The sequence below is a fragment of the Macrobrachium rosenbergii genome, chromosome 15 (assembly GCF_040412425.1).
Source record: "Macrobrachium rosenbergii isolate ZJJX-2024 chromosome 15, ASM4041242v1, whole genome shotgun sequence".
NCBI classification, from domain to species: Eukaryota; Metazoa; Arthropoda; class Malacostraca; order Decapoda; family Palaemonidae; genus Macrobrachium; species Macrobrachium rosenbergii.
In genome coordinates this window covers 46,654,169-46,675,120 of record NC_089755.1, presented here as the reverse complement: position 1 = coordinate 46,675,120, position 20,952 = coordinate 46,654,169, and the positions used below count along the sequence as shown (strand labels likewise).

Below are 20,952 nucleotides of genomic sequence, written 5' to 3'. Positions count from 1 at the left end.
CAGCTTCTTTGCGCTGGTGAGAAATGTGGTTGGTTCCTGGACAGTGTCACCAGACACTCTTTCGTGCCTTTTGTAGACCAGAAAATACACTGATGCGCAACCATTGTATATTTGTACATTGTATATTTGTCAAATGAAATTAATGAGGGTAAATGAAATTTGGTTAGATAAACAAATTTTGAGCACGGGTCTCTTATACGACATCACCTTTGCATTTGATCTATTTACTTGCCAGATATTTGTATCGTTTCTAGTTTCTGTTCTGTTTTAACTTGGTAACATTCCTTGTGAAGATCTTCCGAGTAGCCATGTCCTAATAAGCCTGAAATATTTATACATAGTCTGGCTAGGAAACTCCTCGGGTTAAAATACTGGTTGTACATTTATTGTCTAAAGAGGTCGCTCTTGGACTAGTAGATTGAACTAGTCTTGAATCCAATCCCCGGAGTACATGTACATCAGATTTTGCAGCGTAATGAAACGTGCACAGGCATATGACTTATGTACAATTGGTCATAAATATATTCTTTAAGCAATTTTTTTGCAAATTTTAAATACATAGTGTGTGTTTGTGTTCGTGTGTGAGTGAATATTGCAGTTCGTTTTATATCAGTTTAGTTGTATCTGTGCATTGGTAGATGTAACGTCGCCATTTTTTCGTAATTAAACATAATTGATAAATAAGTCCTTATACTTTCAAGATACTTGCTAGGAAGTGTATGTTCATCCGTCTTTGAAAAATGCATTCTGGGATGCCCAAACATCCACGAATTGCCTTTCCCATTCAGTCAGTCTGGAGGCAGGTAGAAAACGATGGGAATGACTCCGTAAGTTAAGTGGGTGGAGGTCAAGGGTCAAGCAGCGTTCAGGAGATAATGTGATGCTTTCTTCTTCTTCTTCGCAGCTTCCTCAGACGATAATTGTCCTTACCCATTCTCCGTCTTCTTCTCTTGCCTTCCGTTACTGAAGCACTCTCAGATTATTTGTCTTTTGTGTTGAGATGCATCGGATGTTTTAGGTTGTGAATTTTGTTTTGTTTTTCCTACGTGTTGGCTGTTAGTTTTGGAATTTTGTACGTTTTTCTTTTTTGTTGAAAATGGCCAGATTTTTATCAGTCACATATGCTGATTTACATATTGGCTTGTTTATATTTGAAGTAGAATAATAACAGAAGCTCTTATATTTGTAAAAGAATTCTTGTGCAGTTACGCCATGTTTTATCAACATTTGAAGCTTTTAAAATTTCAAAATGTTCAGTGATCTTTAGTAGTTTCATAAATTTGTCAACGCTCTTTTATTTTTTTTCCTATGACCAGATATGCCATTGCCATTTAATATTTTATACTTTTCATTCCTTTCAGTGTAACCGTTCAAATTCTGTGGCAACTCGATGTATTTAAAGCTTACTGTGCCTCGAGTATTACGAATTTAACGAGGTTATCTTGCCATCATTTCAGGCCCAGTCTGAGGACGAGTACCGCCAAACCCAGACTAAGGTTAACGGACTCCAGGGAGCGCCGAGTGGCACATCCAACTACCGCCCCGTCGAGCTACATAACATCCCATTACCAACCACAGGTGGTCACGTCACTGGTGAGTCCCACTCAAGACACTCTCGATGTCAGACGAGTAGGTTTTGAGGTAGTGGTGTCCCTGAAGGCGGTGCTAGCGAGCCAGCTTTATTTTTTACTGTCTCCTGTCACCTTGCAGAAAACTTGGCACCATTTAGACAGTATTTTTTCAATATATAAAAGCAAAATTTAAGTTTGACCTGTTTGGGAAGGTGGTCCTCGTAGAAATTAACATGTATAACGTTAATTTTGTCACCAGTTTCGTGCCAGTTTTGGATGTAAGATGCTTGAAGATTCCAGAAAACGGGCCTCTATGACACTGCCTTGAGGGAACCCAGTACTTACAGAAATAGACATTGATAAGATCCTAGATTATGATTAATAAAGTTTTTTTTTTTTTTTTTTTTTTTTTTTTTTTGCCTCTTTTAGAAGCAAAAATAAAAGTTTGTTTTTGGAATCTTATGAAAACTTAATGCACTTGTTATAGGAACTAATGTCCTAAAGAAAATAAAGACACTCATTTGTTATTGAAATTCAAATTTGTATGTGACAGGTTTTAAAAACTGGAGGTTCAAGCTTAAAAAAAAATGAAAAATTACATAAGTAGCAGATGTGCAATACCTAAACAAATTTATGCATACACATGTTTTTCACATGTCAACACAGCAAATTGATTATGTATATATATATATATATATATATATATATATATATATATATATATATATATGTATGTGTGTGTGTGTGCAGGTATGTAGTATATAAAAACAAGCTAAACTAATGTATGTAGACTTGGACTTTGGACCAGGTAGTATTTTAAAGAAATTATAAAAAGAATATAATATATATATATATATATATATATATATATATATATATATATATATATATATGTTATAATATATATACTTTTTATAATTACTTTAAAATACTAACTGGTCAAGCAGATAGAGGGATAGATAGATGGATAGATAGATAGATATATTAAAATGATATTGATTTTCAGTAAACCAGAAAATTGTTTGCTTTTAAATTTTACTCCGTTATAGTACAAGTCTTGTGAATTTAAGAGATGCTAATAAATGCAGATCTAGTTTGGTATTCCACAAGTGTAATCTTTTTACAAACTTTTATAATTGCTTCTTATGGAAACATTTTAAAGAGATATTTAAACTAAAAATCTTACTTTTGTTTGCAGCTGAAGTCAAAATGCCTTCTGGAAGAGTTGACAACCCCTTAATTGAGGATAATCGTGATGGCACGGTGTCTGTTCGCTATGAACCAAAGGAGGAGGGTCTCCATGAACTTCACATAAAATACAATTCAGAACATGTACAAGGTCAGACTTTTTTTATGTGGTATTTCTTCTTTTTCAACAGCAGTTGTCAACTGAAAATTGGGAGCCTAAAGATAATCGCAAGACAGGAAGATATTCTTGAGCACGGCTGTCTTTTGGCAAAACAGCCACAGTTGGTCATCAGTGATAAAGTTGTTACCTAGAATTTTACTGTTTTAAATTATTTTACCTTTTTAAAAATTAATAAAATATCAAGTAATTGTAATGCAAAGATTATTTTTTATAACATGAGTTAAGTAAGTTTGGTAATATCTGTAATTTTTAAAAAGATTTTTTTTTTATTTATCTCAGGATCCCCCTTCAAATTCCATGTGGATTCCATCTCATCTGGGTACGTGACAGCTTATGGTGGGGGCCTCGTGCATGGCATTACTGGCGAACCCTGCAACTTTACCATTTCCACCAAGGATGCTGGTGCAGGTAGCTCCACACTACGCGGTAGGGTCTTCTCTTTTTTCTTTTTCTCTCTGTCACCTACAGCTTTTGTGTGGTCTCTACCTGATGGCGGCTCTTGGTCCTGGGTGTTAAAGTTCAGTCAGGTATAGATGAGCTTTCTCACAAATGTAAGTGACACTCATTTGATACACTCAGAAATAAACATCAGAACACCCAGCCATACCTCTTGAAGGTAAATGCTTAAGTGACAAGCTAAACCATTCTTTAAACGCAATGGAATAAAGATGTTAGATGATTAAAAGTCATTTTTCAGTGAGCCTGGCTGAAGAGTGATGTAGACTCTGTTAATAACACCTTTTGCTGGCATACGCTGAACTACAATAGTTGCTTTGCAGTATATATTAACATGAAAAATTTATTCTGAATTACCTAAAAGGATACCCTTATACTCAGGTTTTTTCCTTTCTATGCTTTATTCTATGAATGAATAAAATATTGTTAATGAATTTATTCACTGAAAGTAAGTACTTTCAGTATTTGTGGAAAACAAAAGAGAATGTCATTCAAAGCATGAAACAGTGTTACAGTATCTGTAAATAAAGTTCATTGAATATGGAAGAAGATATTTGGATATATATGGAAAAATTGTGTGAGTTTTGTGACTAAAGTAATAAAGTAAAGCCAGTAACAAAGTGCATAAGTGGTGAAATTTTACTTGTTTCATTTTATTTATACTTTTTGCAAATTTTAATATGGATGAGTGGAAGATAGATTTAGATTGCATATACCAAATTCGTTTGAGATATATTGTGTATCCATGCATTAAAATGATTATTAAAAAGAAATATAACTCTACATGAATATTTTTTCTAATTTCAAGCCACAAATGGATTCACTTAAAAGGTTTGAATTACATATTTATTTTCGCCATAAAAGATAAACACATTGTCAGACACCTAAATTATAGCTTTTTCTCTCTCTCTTATTCTTTTCTCTCTCTTGTTCTCTTTTTTATATCTTTATCTCTTCGCCTTCTTTCTCACTTGAAGCTCTACCTTGTTTTGTTTGTTTTTGTTATCTGTAAGTTAGCATACCTTGCCTGTTTGGAGTTCCTGTGATATTGTACAGCAGTGATATATAGCCACTAGCATTTTACAGTATCTGCAGCAGATGTTTTATTTTACCACTTTTTATGCAGCAAAGTAATTTTTTTCCTTATTTTGCCACTAATTTAATTTATGTAGAATTTTGAGTTGTCTAGAGAAGTGTGATCAATTCATCATCATTATGTACTGTAATAATTCATAAGAACAATTAGGTAATATTTTCCTAGGTTGTTTAGCATACAGAATATATATTTAAATATTGAGGAAGGTACATGTGTTTTAAATTCTCTTCATAGTTTTAAGAACTTGTAATCATGTTTAGTTATTTCATAATCCAGAGTTATATTGTTAATGTTAGGATATTAATGAAAATACAGTAACAGAATTTTAGTTATTCTCTAGTAGAACTTTAGCTACTATTTTTCTGGAAAAAATAATTAACCTGTTGGGTTGCTGATAAACTACATTAACAGAAATGCTCCCTTTTTGAAGTCTAATTAAGTGCTAATGGATTTGAGAGATACTTGTTGATACCTCCCTTCATACTTATAGAAGTTTTGTATTTTTGAAAGCATGAATACTATTGTTTACATTTTTCTTTACTTATGAAACATTCAATCGAGGCCTATGTAGCAACTTTGCAGTTGTCCTGTAAAAAGCCTATGTAATTCTCAGCTCACTGTGCATTTTTCTCTGTGACTAGGGATTGCTAAAAAAATGTTCAATATTGCCAAAGAATTAAGTAAAGTTATTGGAAGGTTGGTAGGAATCATATCTTAGTTGGTATGTGAGGTTCATAATTTAAATGTTTTATGGTCTGCATAAAGAATAGTTTGTGATATTTAGTCTTTGTACAATTTTGGACACTGTATAAAGTAAAGATGCTTTAGTTTGATGCACAGTATTAATTGAATTCAAACAAAGTATTATATATCAGTTCAGTGTTTGGTTCCACGTTACCTGATACAGTACATGAATCAATTTCAAGAGACATCTCTGAATTTTGTGCATTGGTTTGTATTAATATGCTAATTCTTGCGCATAAAAAAGTGACAGATGTAAAGTAAAGCTTCAGTTAATTTAATGTAACTTTAATTCTTTTGAGTAAATAGTATTTTTCAAATGCAGCCTAGCACTGCATGTGATTTCTTCCTTTGTTAATATAAGTATTTTTAAAATTCCTGTCTTGAAGACCTTGTATATAATGTAAAGCAAATTATAATCTACCACTAAATTGTTGAAAATTAATGTGTGATATCGTAATAAATTAATAGAACATTTTTTTTACTTAAAGCTCCACTTCATTGTTTTCTTTATCGTTATTGCAATAATCAGGAGGCCTCTCTCTGGCTGTTGAGGGACCAAGCAAAGCAGAGATTTCCTGCCATGACAACAAGGATGGAACAGTGTCTGTGAGCTACCTGCCAACTGCCCCTGGAGAATACAAAGTATCTGTTAAGTTTGCTGAGAAACACATCAAGGGGTCCCCATATTCAGTGAAAGTTACAGGAGAAGGTCGCAAGAGAAACCAGATCAGTGTTGGTTCTCAATCTGAGGTTAGCCTCCCAGGCAAGGTGACAGATTCAGACATCAAGAGTCTCAATGCTTCAATCCAGGCTCCTTCAGGCTTAGAAGAGCCCTGCTTCCTCAAAAAGCTCCCCAACGGTCATCTTGGTAAATTCTTATTCTTTAATACTTTTAGAATGGATAATCAAAGTTATTATTTTGTTGTTACATAATCAGTGCTTTCTGCAAATTGTTACCACCATTTTTCATTAGGATTGGTCTAAAATAAAATTAAGAGTCTTTTGATTGACAGTTGTATGTTTATGTGGATATAGTACAAGTTTGTAGTTTAAAGGAACAGAATGTAAAAATGAACATTTGGCTTAATAGTAAATGTTATTTTTATGATTTTTTTTTTTTACTAATTTAACATTATTGAGTACAGTCTTCATCTTTGAATACATAATATTTGTGGCATCCAGAGTCTGATACTACAAATGTATGCTATCAAGTGATGGTACAGTACAGTATATTGATATTTACAACCAAGCTTTAAGAGGTCCTAAAAAATTTATTCAATTTTGGCTAAGTAATAGAATTAATTTTCCTTTCACGTAGACTTAAGGATGTAAAAAAAAAAATCCCTTTCAGTGAATGTTATGTATGCAACTTACAATACAGTTAGTAGGCAGGAGTTATTGAATGTGTAATGTATGAGATAAGGAGTTTTGTTAATCAAGTGAACTTTCTTGTACGTAGGTATTTCTTTCACACCTCGTGAGGTTGGTGAGCACTTGGTTTCTGTTAAGCGCATGGGAACACACATTGCCAACTCTCCCTTCAAAATCACTGTTGGAGAAAAAGAAGTTGGTGATGCTTCGAAAGTTAAGGTAAGTAATTGATTTTTGGAAGAGACTGTTTGATGTGAAAATGATTATTTCTAGAGTGATTATATTTCAAAATACCTTGCAGGGAATGATGATTTATATAAACTTACCTCCCTTTATTTCTTTTTTTAGATCACAGGCGATGCTTTGAAGGAGGGCAAGACTCATCATGAAAACCAGTTCACCATTGACACACGTGATGCTGGCTATGGCGGTCTTTCACTCTCAATTGAAGGCCCATCTAAAGCAGATATCCAGTGCAAGGTGTATATCATCATTTATTTTCTTGTGTTCACCTCACAATCCTGTCTTTAAGTCACGTTATCTGCCTTGCTTAATTTGGAGCCTTTTGGTATTAGCTATTTCAAAAAAGAATGTATTGTATTTAAAGAAAAATGATTTTTCAGTTTTTATATTTCTCAGTATTGCAAGAACATTAGATTATTTTGAGTAATATTAAAGGTACTTTTGATATTGGCAGACAAAAAGAAAATGTACTCCTGCTCAATTATGGTATTTAAAGCACTACCATAAGTAATATGTTACTGTAATGATAAAATGTTCCCAGTTTGTATGATAGAACTTTTAATATTTTTTAAGTAAGTTTCTCTGATTGAAATGTATTTTGTTATGAAATGATCTCATGTATTATTTTTAATGTTTTAGGATAATGAGGATGGAACACTGACCATTGGATACAAGCCCACTGAGCCAGGTTATTACATTGTTAACCTCAAGTTTGCAGATAATCATGTCCCTGGATCTCCTTTCACTGCTAAGGTTTGTGCTTCTGTGATAATTTTTTTTTAAATATACAAGTTAAATATAAAGAAAAATGTATAGTATTGTGTTCAGATAGAATTTTGCTTCTGTTTAAATAAAAAAAGCTTATGAGTTACATATTGGTAAACATATGTTTAATTTTTCAACAGTAGTAAATTAAATTCCTTTCAGCTTCCTCATACATTAACAGAGATCTGAATTATTTGATAATTTACATTTCTAAATTATTAGATGTGGGTGTGATTCTATCAATAATACTGAAGGAAGCAAAACTCTTCAAACCAGTTGTTTTGACTATTATACTGTTAATTTGCATTGAATTTTATTTGAGTTTATGGCCTTAGTAGGAACGATAATTGATTTATCTGTTTTTAATCTTAATGCAGGTGAATGCCTTAGCAAAAATATTGAAGAAACTTAAAAAAATTGAATTAATACTATACTTCCAGTAGTGTTCACCTGACTTAGCTTAAAAAGTCAAATCTCTTTTTAAGCAAAAATAAAAAAGATAAACTACAGTATTCGGAGAGGAATTTCTTTAACTTGTAATAGACCTGATTCTGTATAGTCATTTTTGTTAGGACAGTTTTACTTCAGTTAGATTAAAAATAGTGAAGGCACTGAGGGTCATCATTTGATGTCTGTTCCCATAGACCACATATTAGAATGAGTGAGAATTACTTTTTACATCTCACTATGATACTGTGTCCATTAGGATGAATTGATCTATGATAGATTTTGATAAAAATGGTAATGTGTGATGTTTAACCAGATGATTGGAAAAGTGCAAGGCCAATGTACAGTATATATACTGTACATTATATACCTGAAATGAGATAATTTACAAGATAAAGGTGTTGTGAAATGTACTGCTGTACATATAGCAGTATCTTGCATTTGGAAAGCCATAGTCATTGTAATTTGTAACTTAATTTTTTGCTTTTTAATGTACAAGAATTTTTTGTAGCTATCTAGATATTTCATGTATTATACTACACTGAAAGTAGTGCTTTTGGATTCCATAAACTAGATTTAGCTGTATTTAAAGGCAATGCAGTAGTTTGCTTATTGTACAAAATTTTGCTTGCTTGCAGTAAACTTTCATAAAATGAAAAATAAAATTACCTCTTGTACCTTGATTTTAGTTTTGAGTCACAGCACTGTACTATATTATATATTGAGTGGTATTGATAAATATCCATCACAAGGAGTTTCTTAGGGATGTGAAGAAATTGAGAAAGCACTAATTTTGCTGGTAAAATCATAACAATTTTAGTTTTTGATTCTTTTCAGTTAGACATAAAATGTTTATCGTTGTAAAGTTGCGTATAATGATTTGCTTAGAAATTGCATCCTGTAGAAATATATTAAAAAATATTTATGGCAATTAGTTTGTTTGCTAGGGAGCAGATGAACTTTTCAAGAATTATAGGTTCTTTTATGCTGCCTGTTAGAAACTGATTATACTTCCCAACGAATAAGTACTCGGTCATACTAGTATTTTTCTTTAGAGTTTGAAAGTAAGGTTTAATAGCTTCCACTTATAAGCAGGACCTTTTCTTAGTACACTACAGTATTCAAAATGAAGCATGACCTCCTTCAGTACAGTGCTACTTAATATTTTAATCCGTATTATTGAATATATAATTTGTAGTAAGTTGGTGCTGCCTTTGTCATGAAATAAATTTTAAGTTATATTTTGGTAGTGTGGTAGTTGTAGATTTTAGATGGCTTGCTGCTGGTAAACTTAAAATATTTAATGATAAACAAGGTTATCATTTGAAGTAATAGTCAGTGGTCTATCATAACGGACATTAAGTATAATCAAGATTGATTTAGATATAAACCGTGCTGCAATCTGATCTTTCTTTATTAGTAATGATAGTATAAATTATACATTAATGTAAGTATAATAATAATTAGCACTTACTGCATGCATAGTTTAGTTTATTTAAATTCCCTTAATTTTTCATCCAGGTCACAGGAGAAGGTTCCAATCAACAAACAGAGCGTATAAAGAGGCAGCGTGAGGCTGTGCCACTGACAGAAGTAGGCTCACAATGCCGTCTTACGTTTAAACTTCCTGGAATCTCACCATTTGATTTAAAAGCATCTGTAACCTCCCCTGGTGGTGTCACTGAGGATGCTGGTGTTGGTGAAGTGGAGGATGGCCTGTATGGAGTTAACTTTGTACCAAAGGAGCTTGGTGTTCACACTGTGTCTGTCAAATACCAGGAAATGCACATTCCTGGATCACCCTTCCAATTTACAGTAAGTTTGCAAAGAATTTATTAATTTTAATATTATGGGACTTTGATAGTCAAGATGAAACTTCTGAGTGTGGACCAAAATAGCATTGCATATAATTCCAATCAAAATGTCTGAATTAAACAAAACTTGAATATACAGTATTATTCTAATTTTTTTTGCATAAGATGAATGCTGAGGGGAAAGTATTTCAAAACAATACGTACGAAGAACTAATGTAACTCTTAAATTCATGAAACAGCCTTTCCCTCTGTAACTGCACTGTACATAATTTCATAGCAGCATTTTATTATGCATGGTGTAGGTGTACTGGCATAGTTTGGATGGTGTAGTATGAGTAAATTGTTTAGAACAGTTTGTAAGATTTTTGGGTAAATTTCTAAGATGGTATGTAACATGGCTTATTGTGAATTATGATTAAAGATGCTGCTTGTGCTACAGAAGTTGTTTTAATTATGCTTCAGTACCAGATTATTGTATGTAGTCTTGCTTTATTTGGATAATGCATTCATTTTGTTGTAAATTATGTTGTATGCTCAATTGATATAAAGTGCTGGGAAACTTTTGTTCTTACATCATCAGTTGCTTATAATTATTTTCCATTTGCTCATAGGTTGGCCCCTTGAAGGATGGAGGTGCTCATCGTGTACATGCAGGTGGACCTGGGTTGGAGCGAGGTGAACAAGACATGCCTTCAGAATTCAATGTTTGGACTCGTGAAGCTGGTGCTGGCTCTCTTGCGATATCTGTTGAAGGCCCTAGCAAAGCAGAGATTGACTTCAAGGATCGTAAAGATGGCTCGTGTTACGTTTCCTACCTTGTTTCTGAACCTGGTGAGTGTTAATCAGTTTTGATTCATATATGTTCCAGTTCTTTAGTTGACTTGAAATAGAAGTGTGTTGGGTGTCATATTAATTGTGTCAATGACAGTTCAAAATATATTTTACACATTACACTCTGTAATGTAGCTGAAGAACTACAGCACAGAGCAGCGCAGAATGTTTTTACAAGACAGTGAGCTAATGAAGGAGACTAAATCAAAAACAGTATTTTTTTTTATTTATCAGGACATCTTTTATATGCATATACCAATGACATAAAAAATTTTGTTTGTCAAGATATATTTATGAGTTGGTATAAGGGTATACCAGAACTTCAAAAAGTTTCTTCAAAATAAGGAATGTAGTACATGATGTAATATCACTCGGTTAACTAGAAGGCTGTAAATTCCTGTCCATTCTCTTCTGAACTGTCTTCACACATGCTTTTGATTTCTTTTGTGTATTTTTGGGGAATATTTGCACTTTTTTCCAATTTGAGTTTAAGTTTGAAATGCAAATAGAGTATAGTAATTTTTTTTACATATTTTTCATCAAATCTTAACCTGTTCCACTAGGATGAGCATCTATGTTTAACAGGGTCTAGAAATGATTCCACACTAGTCACAGGGCTGAAGCATTATATTGCTGAGATTACCTTTACCCTTTCTTTACCGTGTTTTTTTTTAAATGTCATTACTTTTGCACTTTCATTCTCTAGGGCAGGGTTTGGTGGTGTTACTGACAACATTGTGCCTTGTGTAGTGCAGATGTCAGAAATTATTGAAAAATTCTTTGTAGAGTTCTTTTGAAAATATCTCTCTCTCTCTCTCTCTCTCTCTCTCTCTCTCTCTCTCTCTCTCTCTCTCTCTCTCTCTCTCTCTCTCTCATCCTGTGTTGCTTTCTTTTTACATATTATTGGCGTCCTTTGATCTCTTCCCTTCTAACTGTCCAACATCATTTAAACTGATCCAGTTTGTCCTTATTCATGAAAAAATCTCCCTTAGTCTTATGAGAATCTCAAGATTACACAGTGGTCTAGTTAGAGTAAGCAATGGGCAATGGCAACCAACTTGTCTTTCTCAAACAGAGGGTGATGCCTCCAGTATAGTACTTAAAATAGCACACTGTAGATTGTACTATAGGCTCTTTGTAGCCTTCCTTAAGCTCCCTGATGTATTGGTTTCTGTTTTTCTTTTTTTCATACCATTTCCTTTGGTCTTTTCCATAGAAATTCAACATCTCAGATTTTATTGATCTAATCCTCCCCACCCTACATTTAAGGATAAATCATTTGGGCCATCTTCAGAGCCTAGAAATGTGACAAAGTGGTCTGGTTAAACAATTTGTAATTACAGTATAGCGATATTAGTATGTTAGGAATACTAGTGATTTATTTTTCTTTTTTATACTCATATTTAAGTTTATTGGTCAGGCGTTATGAGACAACAGATTTGTAGCTGTCATAGGTCCTGTTGTGTGCAGTGTATTAAATAATGGTAGTTACAATGTTGTTTCAAGTTTAGATGATTACAAATAATAGAATTTTAATTTTAAAATAGGTATCAGTTCGGTAATCTTCATGTGGTGTGGCCCTCTTACATCTTGCTACTTTTTTCAAAAGTTGCTTTAATTTTAAACGTTATATTATTGTTAAAACGGCTATTTAAATTTTCTCTTCTTCACATTTGAATGCAAGAATTTCTTCAAAAGGATACTTTCTTCTAAGAAGGAACATAGTTCCAAGTGTTCCTATAATTTACTAGTTTACCTGTTGAACTATAGTTATTTCTCATATTTGCAAGAGGTTGATGATTCATATGACCTTAGGTATCATTTTGTTATTTCTTATAATATAGTTATTTCTCATATTTGCAAGAGGTTGATGATTCATATGACCTTAGGTATCATTTTATTATTTCTTATAATACTGTACATGCCTTTGCAAGGTTTATCTGCCTGTGAGATTGACACAGGTTGCTTTCATGTGAGCTAAACTTCCATTTAATAATCAGAAAAATGGTATGTTGGCTAGTATGGTCCTTATTAATTCTTAAAGTTAATTAATTAAGTTAGAGCTTTCATTGCCTAAGTTTAAGTTGGAGGTTTAGGAATAATGTATTAGAGATTTACATCCAGGAAGAGATGAGGACAATGGCTAAGTAAACACAGTTTCCTGCCAGGTGTTTTGCCGACAAGATATAAATACTTTTGATGTCACATGCCTCATCTTTTAACAGACTATTTTAAGCTCTGACTCTTGGCTAGGTAGGCAACATCGTTCATAATAGCTACTCTTGAAATAGAAAGAAGCTGTATGGTTTATACGAGAGGGCGAATAGTGCAATTTTGTTTTCGACAGTGAATACTTTTGTTAGTTCCCCATGTAGTTTTTTTGTGATTTTTACTCATTGCATTTAACATGAAGAGATTATTTTTATTAATACAGCTGAAGCTAAGATCAGAAAGTGACATTTATGAAAAATAAAATTACAACACTGTATACTAAATACAAAAGTGCCTCAAGTTCCTTAATTACAGGGAATTTTGGGGTAAACACATTTCAGAGTTTATTTTTTTTTCAACAAGGGTTATTCAACAAAAAGGGTTATTTGGCAAGGGATATAAGTAAGTGGCTTTATATTGATGATTCATAAATTAGACATTGGCTGAGTGTATCCTTTAGAATAGCAAGTTATGCTTATTACATCTGATTCTTGCATGATAAACCTCTAACACTAAGTGAACAAAAGTTAGAGTTTGACTATCTTATCAAACATTATATTTGTACTCCAAATAGCTGAATGCTGTGTGGTGCTTGTCAAATAAACTAGATCACTGAATGACAAATAAAGCAAGATCAAAGCGCTTCTTAGATCTGGGGAGACGTGATAAATTTTACTAAAAAGTTGTTTACTGGGTTTTTAAAGGAATGATGGTGACTAGTGGTTTGGTGCTATGGGTGGGTGGTATTGGTTTTTGCAGCTTGGTAAGTGGGCATAGATCCAAAAGCATCAGGGCACCATCCCACCGCCCACATATGAACTAAGATGGGCTGCTTCCCTTCTTGCCAAATTTTATGTATCTGACTGCAACTTTTAACAAAAATTTCCTTGCACTCCATTGGTTTTTAAACTATTCATGATTCATGGAAACCTTCTTTAATAAACAGCTGTACCTCACTGTTAACAATTTTTTAGTTGATAAAGACTTTTCTGGTGTAATAATTTCCTGATATATGTGGTGAATATCAAATAAAATCGAAATTCTGCTTTCCTCTTAACAGTTAATCTCAATTATTGACCCCAAATAGGATAAATGTATGTGAATTATGGATTCTTTTGAAAATAAATTGTATAGTAGACTTATCCTTTTAAACATTGTCTTTTCCTAGTAAGGCAACAGTATTTTTAAATATACTGCTGAAGTTGACCATAGTTGCTACATGCAATACTGCTGAAGTTGACCATAGTTGCTACATGCAAATGATGTACAAGCTATGCATTGTACTTAAAGTGGAATGTCGTAGTGTTGTACTTTTAACAGTGCTTATTTTGTCCAGGCTTAACCTTTTGCAAACACTGTGCTGTTAACATTTTACATACATATCAACATTTTTATCTTTCTGTATTGAACCTTTATGATTATTATTTTAGGACAGTGATAAATTGCCAGTATCCTCTATTGCTGCAGTATTTGAATTTATGGGGAAGTTCATTTTTAATGACCTGCGGGCTTGTATGCTTACACTCGCTTCAAAATTAAGGAAATAGTGATCATTATGTTAACTGCCATAAGGTTTCTGGTAGCCAAAATCAAATTCATATTTTGATTAATTACATGATTTATATATACCACTGCATGTAGGAGATTGCATAATGGTTTTTGTAGCATTTTTGGGTATGGATGTAAAATTTGTTTAAGGGTTATGTATAATTTTATGGGTAAGAATTTTAAATGTACAGTAAAGCAGAAATTAGAATGGTCATGGGCACTGATATTGGGAAGGAGAAAAATTCTATTTCAGAAGCAGTGATGCTTAATTTTGGGCCATGGACTCATCAGTAACAGCCAGGAGAGTCAGTCTCTTTGCCAAGGTGCCAAGGAAAGGGTGTTTCTATGGCTAACTTATGAACAGTTTTCTTAGTGCAGTGCTCATTGGTTATCTGCTGTGAAGTAATGAGAAAATTAAGCAAAACTTTATTGGTATAAGGAAGTGCACTCTATAAATGTGTACTATTATTAGAGTGAGCACATCTTTGAAATTTCAGCAGTTAGCTGTAGCATGGTCATCATTTAGTCATCATTACTTTTGTTTTCATACAAAGTGATAGAATTTCCTGAAAACGAGCACCTAGCGAAGATTGTCATGAAATAAAGAAATATTTAATATGAAATTCTCTATTTGTGGAATAGGAAGCTTTATGTGATTGTGTTTTGGGTAGCCAATGTCAAGTACAGCACTTCCGTCAGCCACCTAAATCTGAAAAGTTTTTAAATAGGCTGAATTTTATGAATTCTGCTTAAACATCTCGGGTATTAATTGGAGAAAACTTCAGTAAAAGAAAAAATTGATGTGTGTAGGTGTAAAAGGGATTTCAGGTAGTGATATATAACTTGTGAGCAAAATGGATAACATTAAGACAAAAAGGCAGTGAAAGTCAATTGGAACATTCTTAAAAGAGAAATCCTTTTATAATATAGGGTATTCAGTTCCTGCTCTTCTTATTTCCTCAGATATTTTGAAATAGAGTAAGAAATTTTGAAGACTTTAGTGCTAACTAACTACAACGAGCATTTTAAAATGGAAAACTGACTAAAGAAAGTAATTGTTTAAAACACATACGTACGACTGCATCGCAGTGTCTTAATAAACTTTGTTTAGTGATTGAGAATTTTCAATTAGTAATGATGGGGGACTATATGCCTCGTTACAAAACATTTTGTTCATACACCGTTGGGGGAGGTTCCGTTTCTTCTCATCCTCCTCCACCTACAAATCATCCTCAATCGGTGGGTGTTCCTCCACCACAGGTGTATCCTAATTCGGGCCCCCCTTTTTGCAATAATAACCAAGGGAATGTTACAACCCCTAATCAACAACCTGTACAGGGTCATCATCCATATACTTACCCGTATCATCCACCTTACCCAGAAAGTACTCCTCCTAATGATCAAGGTGAGATACTGGCTCATACAAGGTCAATAGAGTGTGTATGTACGTATGTCTTTCACCCAACTCAACTCATTCTTTTATATGTTATTACATGAACATAGTCTTCACTTTATATATTAACTGGTAATTGTGTTTTACTAAAAGTGTAATTTGAACATAAGAATGATAAGTTAACTGCTGTAATGCAGTCACTTTTCCATGGTTGATCTATTAAGGCTTATGGCACATGTGATAATGACACTCAGTAATCTGAAATTTATTTTTATTTACCATACATTGATTTACTTAATTTATAGTTTGAAAATTTAGAGCAGTAGCTGTAATGAAGAATTTTGTTGCTGCATTTAAAGATGCGAGACAAAGTTTAGATCCTCAAAGGTTAAAGCATGAAATGACTGGCATATCTGTTCCTTTTTCCAATAAGAATCGTAGTTCTCTTTAGCTGTTTAGAACTGATTACTCCAAGGGAGGAGTATAGTTTAAATGAACTACCACTTCATACTTCTAAACTCAGAGTTTGTATGAAGGGTTTTTCTTAATGAGAGGTGAAGAGTAGGGAAAGATAGTTTAAAAAATTATAGATAAGTAAATGTAAAGCAGTGATTTAGGAGATCAGAGGGACACTGCAAAGACCTATTTGTATGATTTACACTTTGCCATGTAAGGCACACCATAAGGGGTATTCCTCCTGTTGGTTTATGGTATGTATTTGACATGCTTAACTCTTTCAGCATATTTTGTCTGGTGCTGATTACCAGTATATGCTGTGAGTTAATTATTGTTATATCTACCTGGCTATTGTTATTTTTGTAGTTACCATCTGCTTCAGGAGTTAATGTGATTCCATAGTGATAGTATTGCAGTAAAGCGGTTGTAAGATTTATATACTATATTTTTTTGCTGATTCTTACTGTGCATGTCATTTTGCTTAGAATATTGAATATAGCCATCTTTAAGGGATGAAATATATCGTGGCAGTTTTTATACTTAATATACTTTTGGTAGTCAAGCATATTTGGGGTTGGTAAAATTACTGTATATGACACATGTTGGTGAAACTTTATTAACCCTTTCACATATGACTCTTATAAACAATTACATCTGTGGGCAGTGGCAGGGGCTTGAGCGGTAAGCGTAAAAATGTTTACAGTATACCTTTATTTGTTCAAAGATGCATATCTCTGACAATTTTCAAGGTAGACTGCTCAGTTTTATTTCATTTTGCAGCTGATTATTTATTCTATACAATGGCATAAAAAATCCACCCAAAATAACTATTACAGTTTGTAGGTGAAATAATAAGTAGTAATTATGAGATACGTGAAAATTTTGCCCTTTTCCCCTCAAAAAAAATTAACCAAAAAATCCTGATAGCAATAGTCTTTATTTTTTGTCCATAGCATACCCAGTTAAATTACATAGTTAATACAGTGCAAAGAGCTGTAATTATAGCAAGGAAAATATGAAAAAATGAATGACAAAGTAGCATCACATTTTCCGTAAGAAAAGTGCCAGTCACCCACATGATACACACAAAAAATGTTTATATCTTTTTTTGTTCAAAGATGCGTAACTCTATAACAGTTTTCAAGGAAGAATGCTCAATTTTGTTTCATTTTGCAGCTGAATGATTGCTCTGTACAATGGCATAAAAATCCATCCAAAATAACTTCTGTAGGTGAAATAATGAGTAGAAATTATGAGATATGTGAAAATTTTGCCATTTCCCCAAAAAAGTTATTTCCCCCCAAAAAATTTGCAATAAAGTCATCATTGTAAATCCATAATATACCCTGATAAAGTACTTAGGTTTTGCAATGCAAAAGATGTAATTAACCAAGTAACATATGAAAAAATGAATGACAAAGTAACAAAGTTTTCGGCAAATTAAGTGGCATCCAGTCGTGTTTCTCTCTCTCTCTCTCGTAGTGCGCCGTCATTACGAGAAGAAGGGATAAGTAATGTAATTATAGAATAAAAATCTACAAAATTATGTAAAACAAAATTAGTAAATATGCCTGTTACGGATTAAAAAAAAATATTTCTCTCTATCTCTTACAAGAAAAAAGATAAATAATGTAATTTTACTGAATAGAAACCTAAAACTATACAAAATGGATAAACATACTTGTTACATGTATAAAAATATTAGGAACACTAGCTGAAAATGATCTTCATCTTGTCTGCTGGTTTGTGCTCTTTTTTTTTTTTTATGCTTGGATGACATTTTTATCCATCATCAGTAAGCGGAGGACTTGATGGATACAGGATTGTGCAATAAAATATTTTAATGTAAAAGTAATAAAATAGTCACTATATTGAGGTTACATTTTAAGACTGGAATATTGTGTATAAATATAATTCCTGCGCATCATGAACTCATTTCTATTTAATATAGACTGATGAATTATGCTTGTCTAAACGGGTAACATAATGTATAAGAATAGTAAAGTTTACACTTTGTAAACCTCATGGGAAAACCTCTAAAAGGAACAAGAAAATTTGTTGCATTCATCACATGAAATTTGGTAAATGATAGCCTTCTACTGTTTAGACATATCATTGTATAAAAGGGGGATATTGCTTGAATGATGGTTTTCTAGATAGTAAAAAGAACTTATGAGGCAATTCAGTTTCAGTGGCATTACCTCTTCTTCAGGATAAAGTGCTCATGAATTTTTATTTTTCTTTCAGGTGAATACCGTGTTGGTATCAAGTTCAATGACAAGCACATTCCTGACTCTCCATACAAGGTGTACATCACCCCTGCCATGGGAGAGGCAAGGAAGGTTGAAGTAGCTCAATTCCCAGAACAAGGTGCCAAGCCCAATAAGGCCCAGTCCATACTCGTTATAAAGAATGGTGCAAAGGGTCAGCTTGACTGCAAGGTGAAATAAATTTGCCTTCCGTTCTGTGTGTGTTCTTCTCATTATGCCACTTAATGTACAATCAATATGCAGTTATTTATTGACTGTCAGGAAAAGTCTTGGTTGATTTAATACCTACTGAGGTCATTATATAAATGCTTTATTAATATTAAGGATTTTTTTTATTAATAGCATTTCATATTTTACTCAACGTCTGTTTGTTCTTCTTTCAGCTTGTATCCCCTTCAGGTCATGAGGATGATTGCTTCGTAGATCTCCTTCATGAAGACACCTACAGTGTACGCTTTGTACCACGAGAGATTGGCATTCACTATGTTCACATTAAGTTCAATGGTATTCACATCCCAGGCTCACCATTCAGATTACGCATTGGCAAAGATGAGGCAGATCCTGCAGCAGTCTCAGCTTCTGGAAAGGGACTGGAAGCTATTGTATCTGGTAAGGGATTTTAACAGATAATAGCAACTAATATGGTTTTGAGTTTCAGTATAGTTAGTGAGATTAGAATTAAAAATGAAAACGTTTATTATTTTCCTGGTATTGTTATATTTACACTAATTCTTGAAAGGAGTAATATTCCATTAATATTTGACATATCATTTGCACATTGGATGATTGCAATAATTAATTAACGTTACCAAGTTTCATTAGTTTACAAATGAAAATCGAATACCATTTTGTTTACTTCAGTAATATTTTGAATGTCTTGTGGGACAATATTGTACACATTCAGTTTGTTGTTTTTTATTTTCATCTTGAGAATTTTTTTTTATGCTGATGACTGACCTTCGAATTGATATTGTTCAGATATAAAAGGGGTCTTGCTTAAATGTAACTGTTTTTTACAGGCCAGAAAACAGACTTCATTGTTGATACCTGCAATGCGGGTGCTGGTACTCTAGCAGTAACTATAGATGGTCCATCAAAGGTATCCATGGATTGTACTGAAGTAGAGGAGGGTTACAAAGTCCGTTATACACCACTTGTCCCAGGAGACTATTACATTGCTGTTAAGTACAATGGCTATCACATTGCTGGTTCTCCATACAAGGTGAGTGGGTATTTACTATATGTAAATCATTTAATGGTGGATTAGCAGCTGTCCCCAAATTTTCCCGAATTTGAAGATTTATTTTCATTTATAGCAATGTGAGAATAGATCCTGATACAACATGTACATACTTAATGCTACTGACCAAAATATTATGCTACATGATGTTTACAGTATAGTACTACTTATATACAGTACATAACTACTACGATTGTTTCTCTGTACATTGATATCAAAATGCCTGCATTCTGAAAGAAACATTTTTCTAGGTAAAATGTACTGGTGACGCTGTAGCAGATAAGGGAACAGTTCAGGAGTCATCTTCTGTTGTAGTAGAAACTGTAGAAAAAGTAAAATCTTCTGATAAGGGTCATGGACTTGGTGGAGTTGTCATTCCTAGGTAAGAATATACTGAACATGTAAAATCATGCACTTTAGCACAATAGTATTTATAGAGCTCATTGCTAATAACTTTGAAATGGAATATGTAAGTGCTTGCATAAGTGAAAACACAATATTCATAATTTAGCTTCATCTGTAAGAAAGTGAAGGTTCTGATGAATTTCATCTCAATTCAAGTTCATATATTAAACTAGATTTCCATGCCAATTATTTAGTGCAGATTATTTGTAGTTCCTTAAAGTAGACAAGTCCTGCATACTCTCTTAGTGCATCTTTAAAATTTTTTGACTCATGCACATTCACACTAATTAGGTAACACTAATAGATTGTAATTGTGCATTTTAATCTCTGAATGTGATAACCATATTTTTTATGCAGTTCCTTACAGAAAAGTAATATTCTTAAAAATTTTAATTGTTTTTACATTTCTGCAACATATACTTAATCTATTTGGCAAACTATCTGTAAAACAAAATTTGGTCAAGTTTGCTCTCTCAGACTTCAAATATGTAATCACCCATAAAAGATATGCTACTTCACTCAACAAACCAATTTTTATTTTATTACAAGTAATTTACAGGTAATTTCTTTCAACCTTTCCTTAGTGAAGTTTCATCTGACTTTCTATGCTTCGTTTCTTGAAATTACTCTCTTATGACTCTTAGTTATGTCTTGACTGTTTTTCACTGTCATTACCTTGAGGTTGATCTGTTCGCTGTGAATTCTCCTCTTCTGCCTATTCT

At 33.0% G+C, this 20,952-nt stretch overlaps 1 protein-coding gene across 21 annotated transcripts in view; it reads left to right on the top strand.

Moving 5' to 3' along the window:
* cher (filamin-A) overlaps positions 1 to 20,952 on the top strand; it is a 292,709-nt gene that overhangs the window by 262,486 nt on the left and 9,271 nt on the right. For 12 of the 21 annotated variants that reach the window (XM_067117612.1, XM_067117611.1, XM_067117602.1 and 9 more), the window contains 13 exons: positions 1,458 to 1,593; positions 2,770 to 2,910; positions 3,220 to 3,366; positions 5,766 to 6,104; positions 6,696 to 6,826; positions 6,956 to 7,087; positions 7,490 to 7,603; positions 9,584 to 9,877; positions 10,488 to 10,707; positions 18,563 to 18,756; positions 18,969 to 19,194; positions 19,605 to 19,807; positions 20,077 to 20,207. In XM_067117612.1, the coding sequence (XP_066973713.1) occupies positions 1,458 to 1,593; positions 2,770 to 2,910; positions 3,220 to 3,366; positions 5,766 to 6,104; positions 6,696 to 6,826; positions 6,956 to 7,087; positions 7,490 to 7,603; positions 9,584 to 9,877; positions 10,488 to 10,707; positions 18,563 to 18,756; positions 18,969 to 19,194; positions 19,605 to 19,807; positions 20,077 to 20,207 (2,408 nt within the window). The remainder of the gene's footprint in view (positions 1 to 1,457; positions 1,594 to 2,769; positions 2,911 to 3,219; positions 3,367 to 5,765; positions 6,105 to 6,695; positions 6,827 to 6,955; positions 7,088 to 7,489; positions 7,604 to 9,583; positions 9,878 to 10,487; positions 10,708 to 18,562; positions 18,757 to 18,968; positions 19,195 to 19,604; positions 19,808 to 20,076; positions 20,208 to 20,952) is intronic. The other 9 variants (XM_067117617.1, XM_067117615.1, XM_067117610.1 and 6 more) reach the window with 1 other exon arrangement.